Source organism: Peromyscus leucopus, chromosome 23 (genome assembly GCF_004664715.2).
Source record: "Peromyscus leucopus breed LL Stock chromosome 23, UCI_PerLeu_2.1, whole genome shotgun sequence".
NCBI classification, from domain to species: domain Eukaryota; kingdom Metazoa; phylum Chordata; class Mammalia; order Rodentia; family Cricetidae; genus Peromyscus; species Peromyscus leucopus.
The window spans coordinates 43,166,149-43,185,346 of NC_051082.1; the positions used below are offsets into that span (position 1 = coordinate 43,166,149).

General features: G+C 36.5%; 1 protein-coding gene across 6 annotated transcripts in view; it reads left to right on the forward strand.

The window, feature by feature from the left end:
- The window catches only part of LOC114684379 (cytochrome P450 3A13-like), a 99,651-nt gene extending 83,866 nt beyond the window's left edge, over positions 1–15,785 (forward strand). For all 6 annotated transcript variants that reach the window (XM_037198474.1, XM_037198473.1, XM_037198476.1 and 3 more), the window contains 5 exons: positions 580–646; positions 5,851–6,011; positions 8,046–8,272; positions 11,040–11,202; positions 15,164–15,785. In XM_037198474.1, coding sequence (XP_037054369.1) covers positions 580–646; positions 5,851–6,011; positions 8,046–8,272; positions 11,040–11,202; positions 15,164–15,259 — 714 coding nt within the window. In that variant the 3' untranslated portion in view covers positions 15,260–15,785. The remainder of the gene's footprint in view (positions 1–579; positions 647–5,850; positions 6,012–8,045; positions 8,273–11,039; positions 11,203–15,163) is intronic.
- The last annotated feature ends 3,413 nt before the right edge of the window (positions 15,786–19,198 follow it).

The following is a 19,198-nucleotide window of genomic DNA, read 5'->3' on the forward strand; positions in this document are numbered from 1 at the left end:
AGACAGGAGGCAATCACATAAAACCAAGCAATGACTTCCAGAACAGCAGGTGATGAGTATGAGATATTGGCTAAAAATATGTCAAGGTAATGAGATATTGATGTGTAGGACTTACTTATAAACAAGTACCTATGAAAGGAGAAGTAACTGCCAACCATCCAGACAGAACTCTGTTGTCAACAACTACAGATACTTAGAATGAGGGAAGTCATGAGAAATGGTGTTGAACATGGCAACATGATACTAGATCATGATAGACTTATTTTGTAAGAGCTATTTTTTCATGACAGTGTTTCTCTGACTAGCTCTGGCTGTCCTGGAAATCATTTTATAGATCAGGCTGTACTCAAAACTCAAAGATCCACCTGCTGGGATTAAAGGTGTGTGCGATCACCAGTGAACTCATGATAAAATTTTTGTCCCACCAAATCTGTGTGTTGTGTTATTAGTGATTCAGGCAACATTATCTGGATTTGTAAATTAGCCTCTTCTGCCCAAGAAAGTTTAACTTCTTTGTTTCATACTTATTTTTTGCATGCCAATCCACTTTCTGCTTTTGAAATTTCTGTCTTCTTTCAGCACCGAGTGGATTTTCTTCAGCTGATGATGAACTCCCAGAATTCCAAAGACACGGAGTCCTATAAACGTAACTAAGTATAATTTAGGGTCTAAAGTGGTTGCACAGAGTACAGTGCTAGTTCTTGCAATGTAAAGGTTCATTCCAGCAGAGAAAGCTTCCTGCTAAATCACAAAAAGACACAGACAGGCTAAGTTATATGAAACAGCCTGAGGAACTCTCTAAAATCATGGAGTATGTTTATACAGAAAATATCAAGGTTGTTGTACCTTCCCTCTTTGACTGGGGAACTACAACCCTGAAATATTATAAACATGGCTGCCTAACCAAGACCTGAATTGGCCCAACAACAGTTGACATTCCAACATAGATGGGGAAAATGTCACGAAAACCCATCCTTAGATGAAGAGATCCAGGTAGTTCAGGTCATCCGAGAGAGATAATTAGTCTTCCAAAGGAATGAGTGCCTAATTGTTTATCCAATACTAAATGCCAACCCAGAAACCAGTATAAGTTGGAAAAATGAGCAGACTCAGCAGGTTATATTTATGATTATTTATTTGTGTATGTAATAAATTGGTTAAAAAAGAGGTCCTAAATTTGAGAGTAAGTGGAGATGTAACTTAGGAATTTAGGAGGGAGGAGAAAAAGAGGAAAATTAAACAATTATATTTTGATTAAACTTTTAAAAATCTGAAGGTCTGTTATGAGCATTGATTTTTCACTCCAAGAGTCTTCAGTAATATGTAGGTTACCTATAGAGTCAAATGCTGATTCTCAGCCTCAGGTAGGACCACTGAATCAGAACCTCTACTTGCAAATCTGTTTCCACAGCATTCATTCATGAAGTACAGTGTCAAAATACTAACTTTTTCTGTGCTTCATAATTGGAAATGTGTTCACTAGCTTAAGGGACTGGAAATTTATTTTTCCTTTCACAATAACATAGTACATTAAAGAAGAAATGCTGTGGGATGTCATTCTGTATTCTGTGAATATGTGTTGCTCTGATTGGTTGATAAATAAAGCTGTTTGGCCAAAGGTTTGTCAGAATAAGTTTAGGCCAATCATTCTAACTGTAGAGATAGGAGAGAAGAAAAGAGAGTGGAGGAGAGGCTGCTAGCCACTGCCAGAAGAAGCAAGATGTAAAGCTACTGGTAAGCCACTAGGCACATGGCAAAATATGGATTTATAGAAATGGGTTAATTTAAGATATAAAAACTAGATAATAAGAAGCCTGCCATGGCCATAGTTTTAAAAAAATATTAGCCTGTGTGTGTTTATTTGGGTCCAAATAGCTGCATAACTGGCAGGTGAGAGAGATTTGTCCTGACACAGGCCAGGTGGGTACAAAGAAAATCTTTCAGCTACAAATGGTGTGTTCAGACCTGGTGGCAAGTGTTACCACTTAAATAAAACCCGAGAGAACTTAATAAGAGATTCTAAAATGGAACTAAAAACAGCTTCCTAGTTGTGTCCCAGGCAAGCTGCGAGCCACAGCGTGGTATGCTTGCAGCTGCATGTGGACTGGACCTGCAGTATGGTGGGTTCAAGCTGCAGTACACAGTGGTGTCTCCAAGCTGTGCAGTGCACTGCATGGTAGATTTAGCTTTCACTAGTATTAGAAAAAGAGGTTTCTGGGCTACATGCTATTGCTGGATAGAGACACGGACCCACTGTCTCCCACAATCAGCTGAGAGCATGGCTCCTAGACCTGGCAGTGAATTACCACCACCATATTGGGAAGCTGATGTGGGTGGAGTCAGCGGCCAAGGCATCTGTTCATTACTAGCCACTGCAGTATAAAGCAATAAATTCACAATAAGGCAGATTTAGATTAAATAAACCTCTAAATGGTTTACAATGTGTGGAAAAATATACATAGTCTTGGAACAGAGAGGAAAAGGAATATAGAAAGTTATATAAAAAAATTAGAGTTTTTAAAAATAAAGTCTTTTTTTTTTTGGTTTTTCAAGACAGGGTTTCACTATGTAGCTTTCACCTTTTCTGGAACTCACTTGGTAGCCCAGGCTGGCCTGGACCTCACAGAAATCTGCCTGGCTCTACCTCCCGAGTGCTGGGATTAAAGGCGTGTGCCACCACCACCCGGCTCAAAATAAAGTCTTTAAAGAGAAAAAAGTAATACAAAAAATAAGACACGTAAAGATGGAAATCACACAGAGTCTGGATTATATTGTCTTTTGGATTTTTAACTGCAGAGAGACATTTGATTGTAAAGGCTACTAAATTAAACCAATATGTATGTTTTAAATACATCTTGACTTCAAATTTTATGTTGCTTTGGAAAGGAAGTTCTGCTTTTGTTTCCACGGAAGATGAAAACCAGGCTGATATGGTTTGATTAAGGAAGACCCTCTGAGAAGTCTCCAGATGTTCCAATATCCAGATCAGCTTCAAGACAATTTGGCTCAGACAATGTGGTCTCACAGACTACTCCAGTCAGGACTTGTCCATAATTCTTAATTTTCTCAGGATCTCCATAAGATTGTCACTGCCCTCAACCATCAGAAACTAGTATGAGAAGCTACACCCAAATTCCTAAAGTATTGTTTATAATTTTTTATTTAAAAAGGGGTGATTAAAAAATCCAATATCTTTCTAAAGGAAAAAAAAAGATAATATAGATATGATAGGATAAAAGAGTAGATTTTAAAACCTACACTTAAAGAGCAACAACTTGTTTAAAAATGTTTTACATTGCTATAAATTTTAGTTTATTACAACTTTAAAGTTAAATTAGTTATTATATATATAATATATCTATTTATATATATAATATATATTTATATATATTACCATATATATAGAATATATAATATATATTCTAAATATAATATATTTCTATATATAATATATATATTTCTACTCTCATTTAAGGTATTATGTTTATGTAACTCATTTAAATTGTAATAGATAATTAAGAAATACAGATTAATAATTACTCTTGTATGATAGTCAAACTTACAGTCATGTTAGTTAAGTTTTCTAGGTATAAATAGATATATTTAAATTAGGTAGGGTAATCTTCAAAGACTCCAAAGTGGAACTTTAGATGTCTGTCCAGACAGGCAGCTGTCTCTATCATTCGAGATTTTTGGAAATTGATTACAATGTATTTCTTGTTTACTTAGATAATATTATGTCCCTCTGAATTCTCTGATGTAGTTTAAAACTAGCTAGTTATAATTACAGTTTTTCTTAGTCATGATAAAAGATAAATTAGATATGAAACTTTAGACTCATAAATATAAGAGAGATAGAATATTTTCTTTAATTTTGCCAAATACAAATAGACTAGATATTGTAACTGTATTTCTTGCTTGATAACTGTTCTATTATATGTAATTTTACTTTGTTAAAGTTAAAACCATCCTTTTGAGTAGACAGAAAAGGGGAAGTACTGTGGAATATCATTCTATATGCTGTGAATATGTACAGCTCTGATTGATTGATTAAAAAAAGACACAAATTGGCCAGTAGCCAGCCTGGAAGTATAGGCAGGATTAGCAGACAAGGAGAATTCTGGGAAGAAGGCTGAGTCAGGAGTCACCAGCCAGATACAGAGGAAACAAGATGACAAGTCAGAACTGAGAAATGGTACCAAGCCATATGGCTAAATATAAATAAGAATTATGTGTTAAATTAAGTGTAAGAGCTCGTCATTAATAAGCCTCAGCTAATGGCCATATGGTTTGTAATTTATATAAGCTTCTGAGTGATTATTTTATAAGTGGCCATGGGACTGTGGGTGACTGGCAGGACCAGAGAAACTTTACAGCTACAAAGAAAAATTACAGTGTTTATGATATGTTTCGTCTCCAATGTTTTACTCATGGTGACTGGGTTTAGTATTTCAGAGTAATCCTTCTTTTCATACATTCATACTACAACGTGTGTTTTGAAAATTTTAATTAATTAATTTCATCATTAATCCTACATTTGAAGTCAATGCCCAAATTTTGTTATTTCCTATTATTAAAAATTTTTACATTTAAATATATTTTGATCATGTTCTTCCCCTTGCCCAATGGCCTTCTGAAAATACCACTCACTGAACTTTAAGTTCTTTCTCAAAAGTAAACAAAAGTCCAATACTACAGAAAAATTACCCACAATCAAGGAAACAAAACAAAACAATACCACAAACACCAAACTGTAACCAAATTAAAGTACACACACACACACACACACACACACACACACACACACACACACTGTGGAGTTCATTAATATGAGAGGAAACCACGCCTGAACATGAGGCCTGTCCTGGAATGGTTGATATTCTGTGTGCTACTCCACTTGGAAAAAACTCATTTTCCATCTCCCAACACATATAAAGGATATAACTGTTAACATTTTTCCCAGTGGAGAGGTTTTCATTTGATCATTTATTTTTTAATGTAACAAAATAAAATGTGAAAAGATAAAACAAAAACTAACGTATCAATGTTAGATGAAAAAAACTAACTGAAGAAAAAGAGTCCAGGGAAAATACAAGAATCAGAGACCCATTCTTTTGCACACTCAGAAATCCCATAAAAATAATGAACTGGGAGCCACAATATATACACAGAGAACCTTATAGAGACCTGTACAGGCCTTATGCATGCTTTCTCTGTCACTGTGAGTTCATAAGACAGTTCATCATGTTGATTTGGAGTGCCCTGCATTCTTGGTGTTTTTGGTATTCTCAACCCAACTGTCTACTACTTTCTTCCTGACTCCTCTGTGGGTGTCTCTGGGATCTGCAGAGAGGGATTTGGTGGAGAAATCCCATTTAGGACTGAATATTTCAAAGGCTCTCACTCTCTGCCTAATACATCATTGTGGTTCTGGATATTTGTTCCCATATGATCCTGGAGGAAGCTTCTCTGATGATGGCTGAGCAAGGCACTTATCTATAATTACAGCAGAATATCATTAGGAGTCATTTTATCTCTCTTTTTTTACACCAGCATTATTTGGCTTTTCCTTTGGCCTCTGGGATATCTAGTCTCAGTTTCTAGGTCACCTAAGCAGTGCCAAGTCTTGGTTCTATCTCATGAAGTAGGTTGTAAGTCAAATCAGTTATTTGTTGGTTACTCCCACACATATTGTGCCACCATTGCCCTTGCATATCTTGTAGGCAGTACACCATTGTAGATAAAGTACAGTGTACCTTCCTGTGTCAAAGAAGGTAGAACAAAGCAGGTGAAGGCTCTGTGTAGGCACCAGCTTTGATTATTAACATAAAATGTCTGATCTCATTTCAGCTCTTTCTGATCTGGAGATCCTGGCCCAAACAATCACATTTATTTTTGCTGGCTATGAGCCAACAAGCACTGCTCTTTCCTTTATTGCATATTTACTGGCAATTCACCCCAGTGTTCAGAAGAAACTCCAGCAAGAGATTGATGCAGTTCTGCCCAATAAGGTAAGTGGATGATGCTAGGAGTCACAGAAAAAATGTCAAACCTCAACAAGAAACACTACTTCCACAATTGCATTTAGAATTATAGTAAATACAGTAAGAAATGATTTTTTTCAGCAATAACCTATGTAAATCTAAAACAAAGAAAAAAATATGTGTAGAGAAAAACTAACCTCAGCAATTCTGTACTGACCCTGTAATAAATATTCTAACTAAAATGACATAGTCCATAAAAATGCATAAAATCTCTTTAGATATTTAAGGATAAGCAACTATCAGTCAAGTGTCTTCTTTAAACTTAAATGGGTTTTTCGCCTGCATGTATATCTGTGTACCATGTGCATATCTGAAACATGAGGAAGCCAGAAGGCCTCAGATTCCCTGTAATTAGACTTCCATGAAATGTGCTCATCATGTGGGCACTGGGAACTGTCCTTGTGTCCTCTGCAAGAGCAAACAGTGCTCTTAACCACTGAGGATTCCCCCTAGAATTTAAACAATTGACATGACAGCTGTATTATTAGTACTGGCAATGCTTTGGCATGACTGTTATCAATGGAGCACCACCTGTTTTTGGCTAGGCAGGCTGATTCAGCTGTTCTTCCCTTTACTCCTCTCTCTAATCACAGTATTAGACTCAAATAAATCACATCATGGCAGCTTCTAACATAAATATTCACCTGTATATTATGGAGACATCAGTGTCCCACAATGTGAGACAACACATCATATAAGCTTACTTCTCATCTACACCCAAAACTGGTTACAATGGAGTGTGAGATACCTGAACTCTGGGACTCGCTGGGTTGTCAATGAGATACAAGCAAAGCATCTTCAGTCCTCATACTCTATCTTTCTGTTTCATTCTGTCAATGTGACAAATGCTATCACCCAAAATAACTATGGGGAGGAAAGAATTTACTTCAGCTTACATGTTCACATAACAGTCTATCACTGAGGAAAGTCAATGCAGGAACTCAAGGCAGGAACTTGTAGGCAAGACTGCATGCAACTCTACACAGCACTGCTTTTGACCAAGGTACGCACTCACAGCCAAAGAAGCACAGCAGGGACTATGGAGGATGCTGGCTGATAACTGGTCCACTCACTGACCTATTCTTATCTAGATGTTTTCATGCATCCCAAGGTCATCCACTCAGGAAATAGTGCTATCTGCAAATGGCTGGACCCTGCTACATTAATGAATAGTCAGGGATACTCCCAAATCTATGCACAAACCAATTTGAAGTAGCAATCCCTAATCTTTCCACTTAGACTTCTTTCTCAGGTGACTCTAGCCTGTGATGTTGAAAGTTAAAGATTTATTTAAACAGCATATGAGGTACAAGAGAATGTTTCTTTCAGAAACTGAGCATGGAGCTGAATGGACCTCTCACTAGAACATAAAGATTTTGCTCAATTCATCTCCATATTCACACTACTTTACCATAATAACTGTCAAAGGGAAAAGATCCTACACAAGTTAGTCACTGTAATTTCATATACTATTCCTGTTTAATTTAGCATTGATCTTCAAATTGAACATCTATAGTAATTTTAAATTTAGTCATAGGATTTAAACATTGTGAATTGTCCTCTGAAAGGATTGAAATGGAATTTGAAAAAGGAATTTAATGTTCCCTACATTATATTTCCTCAGTCTGGACATGTGGCCTCCCTATATTAAGTTTTCACAACCTCAACAGCTGATTTATGTTGAATGAGGTTGACATGATATGCCATTCATTACTACTTAAAAGGAAAACAGTACAAAGGAAAACTGAAGCTTTGGGACCTAAGTGTAAGCTTATGTGAATGTTCTTTCATTTTCACTTCATCATGTATTTTAGTGGACCTTTAGTATGCCAACACATGACTGTGGTGAATAGGACTTATCAATGGTAAATCCAATCATTAATTTGGGTTGAATGTTGAGTTCCTAAAACCTTAATAGTTCTTAATAGTTCTGAATTGGTTGACATGAAATTTAGTTTTGAATCTCAAATCAGCAGAATCTTTTTTTTTTAATCTTACCAGGCACCTGCCACTTATGAAGCTCTGGTAGAGATGGAATATCTAGACATGGTGGTGAATGAAACTATGAGATTATATCCAGTTATTGCCAGGATTAACAGACTCAGTAAGGAAGATGCTGAAATAAATGGTGTGTTCATTCCCAAAGGAACATTGGTGGTCATACCTACATTTGTTCTTCACCAAAATCCAAAATACTGGCCAGAGCCTGAGGAGTTCCATCCTGAAAGGTACAAGAACCATACAGGGAAGCAGACTTATTTAAGTATCTTAAGATGTCTATTAATATAATCACATAAATATGAACTTTTATTACCTGACATGTATATTTGACTTTAGAATATCAGTAGTAAACAATGATAACTATTATAAAAACTACATACATTTTAGTTGATCAAATAATGACTGAATTTTGTAATGTTTTAGAGTCTTAAATCTGTCTTAATTAGGGCTTTTAATGCTGTGGAGGGAAACTGTAACCCTAGCAACTCTTACAAAGGAAAAATTTATTTGGGGATGGCTTACAGGTCAGAGTTATAGTCCATTATCATCATGGCAGGAATCATGGCAGCATGCAGACAGATATGGGCCTAGAGAAGTAGCTGAGAGTTCTATGCCCAGATCGGCAGGTAGAAGTAAGTGAAGACTGTGCCACCAGGGTTGGCTTGAGCTACTGAGACCTCAGAGCCCACCACTAGTGACAACTTACCACAAAAGGCCACACTTCAAATAATACCAGTTCCTATGAGCCTATGGGGCCTTTTTCACTCAAACTACCACAAAACCTTAATAAAAATTCTAGTAATATAATGACATCAATAGACATACTTTGAAGTATGTGCAGGTTTTTAGATATTAGAAAAACATCAGTTTCCTCCTGTTCTTATAATTGCTGATTACTTTCTGTAACTTATAAATGATACTTTATGACACAGGCTTGTGTGAGTGTGGGTGTGATGTGTATAAAAAGAGAAAGTACAATTACCATGATTAGAAAATCATTTATCTTACTTAATTTTTTAAGTTTATAATTCTTTGATGCTGTCCATATCGTCATAAGAAATCTCTGGACACATCCTCAAATTTCCAAGTTATAGGAATCCAATGTATTAGACATTGGTGCAGGTAGAGGTGCAGAAAGCTTGTGTATGTTGGGTCAAGTTGTGCCACTTAAGATGAATGCTAATACAAGTCCTCTTAGTCTTGTTTCTGCTTGTTTTGTGAAGGAAACTCTGTCACACTCATCCAGTGCGTGATTCCTCCAAAGTTAAGTCTGATTAGAAAGTTGATATTTTCATCCTTCTTGAATCTGAACCAGGGTATCCTGTGAGTGGGAAGTGATAAACAGTCTGTGGGAATTGTATGCAGCATGGAAATAATTGCTATGCTTCCATTGTTGCCCCACTAATAAAAATGCAGGAAAATATTTTATTTTTTTTTTAAGTTTCAAGATTATTATTTGGAAAAACATTTCTTCAGTCACTTTTCTCCCTCAAAATTCTCTTATAGATCCCTCCTCACACTTCTTCAAGTGCATGGCATTTTTTTACAAATTGTTGTTTAGGTGTCATTTAGGTGCTCACATACAAATGTGTGCTTATATATTCCTATAAATAATGCCCAATCCGTATCATGCTACTCATGTAAAAATGATATTTTAAGACAGATGCACTTGAAATAGGAGCCCAAGAATTTAGACAAATAGTAGCCTCTACATGACTTTCTTGATGTCTAAAACATTGTATTCTTAGCCATGTGTCTCTGGTGTTGGCAGAAGTTCTATGGATAGTGCTTATTAGAGGAGTAGAATGGAGTCACCTAACTCCTGTTTTCTGATTAGGTGAATTCTATGTCCCTCTATATAGCCACCACTTCCACATCCTTTAATTCAGTGGCTACAAACTTGGACATTATCCATTGTTCATTGTTATTGTTGGTCCAGCTTTCAATCAGATACTATAGACTCATGTGCATCAGCAACTAGACCAGGAAGGAGGAATGCAAAAGTTAAAAAATACTGAGGTTATAATCAAATGCAGTTGTCTATAGAAGAATGCTAATATTTCTCATCTATGTGTATATGGGGGGTGTGGAAAATTTTCCCCAACAGAAGTCCACCAACTTCAACTTGCACACACATATCAGTACAACTCTCACTGGACTCCAATCAATGCTGCCCTATAAAATAGCTTAGGAATTATTTCTTAATATTCCCTGATACTTAGTAACTCAGAGAACAGATATTCTTCGAATATTTCCAGAATCACCATTTTTATTTAAATAATCTTGTGAGAAATCAAATTTTAATTGGACATGGATCTGCACTTTTAGTAGGTTTTTCCCCCAGTGGAGTGGAGATGGAGACAAAACTCTGAGAAAACAGAGTAGAGAAACAGCATGTGTCCTTGAAAACCACCTCAGTTGATAACTCTTGGAGGAGTGAGAGACAGTCAAAGATTTTGTGAAAGGGACTTAATGAGGGAAATGGGAGGCTGAAGAGGAAGAGGAGGAAGAAGAGGAAATAGATTAGGGTGAGTAGACTGAAACAAGGAAAGGAAGGAAGGAGAGGGTGGTGAAGAGAGAATAGAATAGAAACAATTCATCTGTAACATGAATCTCTTTCTTCCTCAATGAACAAATCCCCCAACTCAAGAGTCAGAGCAATTCCTTTCTTCTCTTTCACTTTTACTTGGTGATGTGTCCATACTAGGAACACATGATATCCTTAATATTTTAAACTTTGAAGACACATTTGGTTTCAATGATCATTAACCACTCAATATCTTATTAACATTGGGAGCTCCTTTACCATAAAGTTGTAGAAAGAACTTTCACTTCCAAATCTCATAATGATTTAACTCACCCTGATTGCAATAGTGAACCCACTGAAGTACCCTGTATGATTCTGCCTCAGGACTGTAGTTGAAAACTGTAAACATGTGGCTCTTGTGCACTTCATGTTTCATTATTTATGTTCTTATTCAATTGTGACATCAGGTTCAGCAAGGAGAATAAAGATAGAATCAATCCTTATACATACCTGCCTTTTGGACATGGTCCTAGACACTGCATTGGCATGAGGTTTGCTCTCATTAACATGAAGCTTGCAATTGTCAAAATCCTGCAGAACTTTTCCCTGAGTCCTTGTGAAGAAACAGAGGTGAGGCAGAACATATTCTTTTTGTCATGTTTTTGGTTTATTTTCATAGGTATTTTCATAAATTTCTGGATATAGGTATAACATATATATGAAATATATATGGAATGTAATGATTTATCTTTAATTAATGATTTCTCTGTCAAAAGATCTATATAAAGCCATGCTTGATTTGGAACAGTTAGTCTGTGTCTAAGCATATATGTTAAGGATGAAGATATTTATTTTATGATTACATATATTATCATTTAATTCTTTTTTTCTTTTTATAAGTATATATTCATTTATAAAATAATAGACATTTTATAGTATTTTCATACTTGTATATCCCATACATGGAAATATTATTTTCTTTTTATTTATTCTTATCTCATAAATTACATCCTGACCACAGCCTCCTCTCTGCTTCTTCCCATCCTCCCATTGCTCCCCCAACCCTGCTGGCTCACCTATCTCCCACATCCACTGCTCTTCCCTTTCCCATAGGAAAAGAGCAGGTCTACCAGGAATATCAACCAAACATGACATAACAAGTTTCAATGAGACTAGGCATAAGCACTCATATCAAGACAGGATAAGACAACCCAGAAGGAGGAAATGGCCACAAGCAGGCAAAAGAGAAAGAGACACCCTACTCCCACTGTTAGCAGTTCTGCAAACCCCCAAGCTAAACAAACACAGCATGTGTGCACCGGACCTCACACAGACCCATGTAGGCTCCATGATTATTGTTTCAGTCTCTGTGCCCCCATGAGTCCTGCTTTAGATGACTCTGTGGGCCATGTTCTCCTGGTGCCCTCAACCCCTCTGGCTCCTACAATTACAGAACATATTTTTAAATTGTGTTTTATTTTAAATAAAATATATACATGTTTTGTCTCCAAGAGGTGTAATTATCACCTTATATTCCCTGTGTGAGTGTGATCTCAGAAGTCCAAAGTTCTTCACCAACTGGAGTGGCTTTAAACATTCCACAGTGGTTCCCATTTTTAGCCACAGACAAAAATTACTGCATTAAATCATTATTCATGGGTATGAAGGAATCCTTTGGCCATTTTATCCACTTGTCCTCACATTTTAGAAACTCAGGTCTAGACTAGCAGGCATTCACTTAGATTCTTATAAATCCATCTGTTTCTTCCCTTTTATATTCCTTATCCTCCAAGTTCCTATCAATTAAGTCCCCTCCAAGCCAAGAACCTTGACTAGATTTTCTCAGTAAAATGTGCTCCTGTTTTCTAGATGACATCTTCATGCTGCCCTCCAACCCCTATAATCTGTGAACTACCACATATGCTTTCCGCTATTATTTTCTCCTTATTCATTAAAGCATCCCCTAATTTCTATATCCCCTAAATTTTTTCTTCCCCAAAATTAAAAAAGGTTCCTTGAAGGATCTTTGTATATTAAATCCTTCAATAAAAACATTAAACATTTTTAAACTATTCTAAATAATAAAATCTGACAAAATTATTTAATAGAACAATTTCTTTATGCATACTTTTAAACAGTGTTATTAATTCTTGGAGAATTCATACAATACATTTTGTTTAATTTGTATAATCACCACAATTTATCCCAGATCCATCCCCACCTCACCTCACACTCAATGTGTTCTCTCTCCATTTTTCTCTCTAATTTTTAAGTCAACCAAGTCCAGTTTATGTAGATGACTGCTCTTATGTGTAGGACCTGGTCTGGAATCTGGTTGATTTAATTGAGGTCACAGCCTTAAGAAAGAAAACAGACTGCTTTCCATATCAACTTTAAAGCATCCAAGCTCCTCGGCTAAGGGGTCAAGGGACGATGTTCTTATCTACACAAGCATACTGTTTTGGCTTGTGTTTGCACATGCCACATGTCTTTTGCATGCTATCACATCTTCGTAAGTTTATATGTGAATCTGCCCTGTTCTCTCTGGAAAATACTGCTTCTTTGAAATCCATGACCATGTCTAGTCTTACAAATTTTCAGCCCTCTTCTGTGTACAGTTTTAATATAAGGTGTGTCACATTTAGAAGCACTTTTGTAAGGTCTCCTTTGAAGAACTTAAGAATATGTTGTTATTAACATAAATGAAGAAATTTCCAGCAAGTTTAATTTGATGACTTTTGTATAAAATATGACTCAGTAAATTTTCATCATGGAAGAAGAATATACTGAGGTCATTTTCTCTTTGGTGAATTTAAGTCAGCTGTCTTCCTACTCTGTACATGAATACATTTGAGTGAATTTGTTTTGATGATAGGCAATCTTCAGGCATCTAGAAATCTTCGACAAACTCTAGCTACCTGCAAGATGAACTTTCTCAACTATGAGAAAACCTATTTGCACATTCTTCTGCTGATATCATATTACTACTACTCTGTTGGAGGACCCTCTGTTCCACAAACTGACAACCATATAATTTAAGAAAATTACTGAATATGAGTGAAAATTCACTTTTTAGCACCATCTTAGAATTTCAGAAGAAATACAGAGGATTAATGCATACTGTAGTGGTACCTAAAATCCCTCCATCTATCATGAACTCACATGTATCAAATTGGAAAGAAAATGCATTGTTCCAAAGTCATAATATGACAATAGTATTTATCATGTACCAAACCTACTTTTGGATATTTTCCAGTTTTACTAAGTGAAAATTAACCTTCTATTTCCTTTTAAGATGTGATTGTTATGTGTTCACAAATGTGCTTTACAATGTTTAAACTTCAGCTTTTCAGTCAAAATTTAGAACAATAAGGAAGACATACCATCACAATTTTATCTCAGGCTTTATACAGAATTCATTTATATATATTCTGTTAAGGAGGAATAGATTGATTGAAGCATGTTTTCATATTCCATATGAGCAACTCAAGACATTTGATGTTTATCTTATTTTGGGTTTCTATTGTTATGTAAAGACATTGTGATCACGGCAACTCCTATAAAGGAAAACATTTTTATTGAGGTGACATATTACATTTTCAGAGGTTTAGTCCATTATCATCATGACAGGGAGCACAGTGGCCTGCAGGCATACATGGTGCTGGGGAATTCTTTATCTTAATTCAGAGTCAAAAGAAATTGGCCTGAGACACTGGGCATGGGGTGAGCATACGATACCACAAGGCCTAACTCCCTAGGGACACACTTCCTATAAGTCCACCCCTGCTCCAACAAGGCCACAACTTCTCATGGTGCCACTCCCTTTGGGAGTCATTTTCTTTCAGACCACCACAATGTTAAAAGTCATTTATTAACTCATAAAGATAAATTTATTTTTTTTCCAGGAAGCAGTCCATATTGTTCAAGATGGTACAGAACATGCTATGTAGCTAAGCATGCCGTAATCTTGTGTTTCTCCTCCCTCTTACTTGGGAATGCTAGGGTTGCAGCCATGTGCATGTCCACAGCACATGAAGAAGCCATTAAATTAAATTGAATCAAACCTGAGGCCAGATATTGAGGCGAACGCTGGAAGATCAGAGAAGCAGAACAAGCCATATCTACCTCACCTTGCCAGTTCCTCAGCTGATCCCGTTTCCTCAGACTCGAAGCCTCTGAGTCCTCATTCAGAATGTATCTCAGCTGAACTGCTTCTCAAAAGCCTGAATGCTTAACCAGCCAAATGTTTCTAGTTTCTGGTCTTCATGCCTTATATATCTTTTTGCTTTCTGCCATCACTCTCTGGGATTAAAGGCATACTTCTTGTGATCAATGTCATGAGTCACCATGCCTGGCTATTTCCAGTGTGGCTTGAACTGACAGAGATTCATGCCTCCAGAAGGCTAGGATTAAAGGTGTGAGTGCCACCATTTTCTAGCCTCTGTATCTAGTGGCTGTTATGTTCTCTGACCCCAGATAAGTTTACTAGGGTACACAGTATTTTGGGGAACACAATACCATAGGTTCTACCAGATTTCTGTGAAATTGATGATTCATTTAACTTACCAGTATATTTATTTAACTATTTCAGGTTCCCTTGAAATTAAGTAAGAAAATGATTCATGCTCCAGAAAATCCTATTGTTCTGAAGATTATATCAAGAAATGGGGCCATAAATGAAGGTTGATTTTACCTCAAGTTCTGATGTGTTCTTCAAAAAGTGCATTCTAAATACCTGGATTTTAATTTATTCCTGAAGAAAACCTAGATGAATATGACTTTAATCTATCACACTTCATGTCAGAATCTTCAATAATTTTTCATTGTCTTGATAAATTCTCAATTATTGTGAATGGAATGAAAATTATTAGCAATCTTTATGTTCTCTAATATCAAAATTTGCCCATATTTCCAGAGATAGAACAGTATGTTTCATTTCAATGCTGATAAAAGATTTTTCACTGATTTTGTCAATGTTGTTTCCATTATTGAATCTTTAATTTGGCATTTGTGGCTGATCATTCCACTGACAATTATTCTTTGCATTTTGATGGGTTGTAAGTTTCTGTGTTAACCACTATCCACTTCACAGAGAAATTTCTGTGATTAGATCTGAGGGCTACATTAATCTATTGATAAAAGATGCAAATTAAAAGGCAGCTGGATATTAAGACCTTTATCAGAATAACAGATTCATTCTTGGGTTGTATTCATTCTTGTGCCCCACAGCCATGTATCCTTTGCAAGAGATACAGTACTAAACATGTATTTCCTCCCATGGAATGGAGTTAAATCCAAGCAAAAAGTGATTGGCTACCCTCATAATATTAAAGTCACTATTTCATATGTAAACCTCAATCTTGCCATGATTGTCACTTTATAAGTTCATGAGATTCACTGCTGCGTAAGAAAGCCTGTTGAATTCTTTCCCCCTAAAGAATACTCCCAACCACATTCTGGTACTATAAAAGATTGCCATCAAGGAGAAAATTTCCTGGTCAGTACAATGTTGGGATGGCCTATAACCAATGTGTTTACTGTCTTTTCAAATGGGATCTTACCCTAGTGTTCTTCTCAGTAATCAAGACCAATGGCAGTACCCTGTATTATTAGGTGTTCTTCAGGAAACTCTGAACAATCTGAATGTAGATATCCTATGTCTATTAATGGGTTATTTATTAGAAAACTTTGGCTTCTGAAAGGAGCATAATCCTCAATGTAGGGCATGTTTTCACATGTACATGTAAAGATGCCTCTACCCTCTGCCAGTTGTGGGAGGTATGTACTCACAAACTTTATACATTCCAGAATTTCCTGTTCAGTGTGTGCCAGCTGTGGGGTCTCCCTTTCTTTCATAGCCCATTGGCCAACAGGCTACAGGAGCAAAGAAAACAGAATCCCTAGAATTGCTAGAGTATGGTGGAAATAACGTCAGAGAGTCACCTCAGTTTCCTACCAGAGAGTGAGGAGGAAATATATGATGGGACAGCAGCTGGGGCATCATCTAGTAGGAGTTCATAGTGTGCTTCATTTGCATTTGACTGGGTCAGCATCCTGGCAAAGAAGGAAGGGTTTGAGATGAAAGGAAGGAAAGAAGAAAAGAAGAAAGAAAGAAATGAAATGGGAAGAAGGAAGGAAAGAAAAGGAGAAAAAACAAATAATTTAGTTTGTAGAAGTTATCTTGTCTCGGGTATACTATAGCAACATAAAAAAGCAATAATGACATCTAAGCGGTACAATTTTCACAGCCATACATTTCCATTTACCTTCTTGTGTAGAAGTACATTGTATCCATGGTAGTACAAGAAGTTTGCATCAAGCCCATGCATATTAGTTGCTTTTCTACTGCTGTCACAAAACACAATGCTTAAGAAAATTTATAAAAGGCACATTAAATTAGAATTATGATTTCAGAGAGCTGGTGTCATAATGGTAGAAAAATGTCTTTGTGGCTGGACCTCCAACCTCCATATGGCCCTCTGGAATGTTTTTCTAGCTGCTATGAGGATAGGCCATTAAATCCTGGTTATAGAGTTCAACCTATCTTCTAGTTTAAAACCCCAAAGTCATTCACATTCCTCTAAAATCAACATGTCATGCATGTCACAGCAATAACCCACTCCATGGTAGTACATTCCTTCTTAGTTGCTTTTTTATTGCTGATTCAAAACCCCATGACAAAGAAAATATCTAAAAGAAGCATTTAATTGGGCTTAAAGTTTCCAAAGGTTAAAGTCTGTGGTGGTGAACAAAGGCATGGAGACCTAACACCTGAGAGCTCATATCTGGGTCCATAAGCAGGAGACAGGGAGGACACTGGGAATGATTAAACCTGTGAAACATCAGTGCCTACACCTACTGACACAACTCTTTCAACCGAGCTGTACCTCATAATCCTTCTTAAAGTGTTTGTTCAAATGTAGAACAAATATTGGAACATTTGAGCCTATGGGAACCATTTTCCTTCAAATCATTAAACAATGCAACTCTAGATCTCCGTAGTTCTGCCTTCACTGAGTTTGTGCTGCCTCTACAGACATTTTCCTTCAAAATACCTCTTTGGGAGCCTGGTCTGATTTCCTTTAGAATAGTCTTGTGCACACTTAACCTGCTACTCTGCCCCCCACCCCGCAATGCATCATAGTAAAAAGCATGGTGAAGTCCTAATTCAGACAGCTGGACATGGTCCAGGAGCCAGGGAATATGCGTTGTGATTAATCAAAATAGAGCATTGTGTTCGTGAAATAAGAAATTATATAAATTGAATTAATAAAAACTCAAGGAAAATCCTTGCGTTTGGTGGTACCATACTGGCATTTCTCTAGAGATTAGCACGTACCAATGTGTTGCACAAATCCTAAATCTAAATGGTCTTATAATAAAAACATGGAGCCAGATATTGAGGTAAATGCTGAAAGATCAGAGAGACAAAGGAAACTTTTCACCACTTTTTAATACTCTGGTCCGAAGACAGGTTAGATCCTACCTCCATGAATCCTCAGACTGAATAACTCTGAGTTCTCAGTTGAAAAGTGGCTCTAGTTCCTGTCTTCTCACTCCTTATATGCCTTTCTCCACCCAGCTATTTCACTTCCTTCCTACTGCTGGCATTAATGGCCTATGTGTTTCTCAAATCCTGGTAGCAACATGAGATCTCAAGTGCTGGGATTAAAGGTATGTACCACCACTGCCTGGTTCTATTTCTCTACTAGACTGAATCAATATCATGTAGTCTAGTGTGATCTTGAACTCATCATGATCCAGATGGATCTGTGTTTCTGAGTGCTAGGATTAAAGGTTGTGCCACCACAGCCTGGCCTCAAAGTTTAATCTAGTGGCTGGCTCTGTCCTCTGATCCTCAGGCAAACTTTATTTGATACACAATACATCACGAAACTAATGCCTAAAAATTATAGATGTTTGTTTACTGCATGGATAGTGAATCATTATGTCCATGCACTCATCAAAGAAGACCTTAACTTAGGTTATGGCTATAGACGACATCTTGTGAACTGAGGTGATTTAATAGATTGAACTAGTGGTCCTTTCCTGTCTTCTGCTCCTTGAAGATGACAAAGTTCATAAAGCATCATGAACTTGAAAAGTATTTCTTATTTCCAGTGATTCTTGAGTTTTTTCTTGTTTATTATGGTATACACAATTCATCTCTTTCTTTAAATGTTTACTAAATGCGAAAAATTTATTCGCATGCCTATGCGGGCTCCATCTCATATCACTGGATAGGCATGGAAGTAAGAAAGCAACTTTCATGAGTCATTTCTCTCCTGCCATCACATGAGTCACACAGGTCAAACTCAGTTGCTCAGACTGGGTGGCAGGTTCTTTTATCTACTGAGATATCTTTGCACCCCTATAGCTTTTTTCTGAGTAAAATAACTAAGAATGGTCTCATTTATAGAAGTCAAATTAGGAGATCTGATGGGATTTCCTTTCTAAAAACAAATTACTTCTGAAAAGATGAAGTGCACAGATATTGAAATATAAAATGATGAAAGAGGATAGGGCTTTGTGTTTGTCAAGAATTTTTTGATATTTTCTTTTTTTAGATTTTTAATTTTTTAAAATTTAATAATTAATTTAATTTTACATATCAGCCACAGATTCC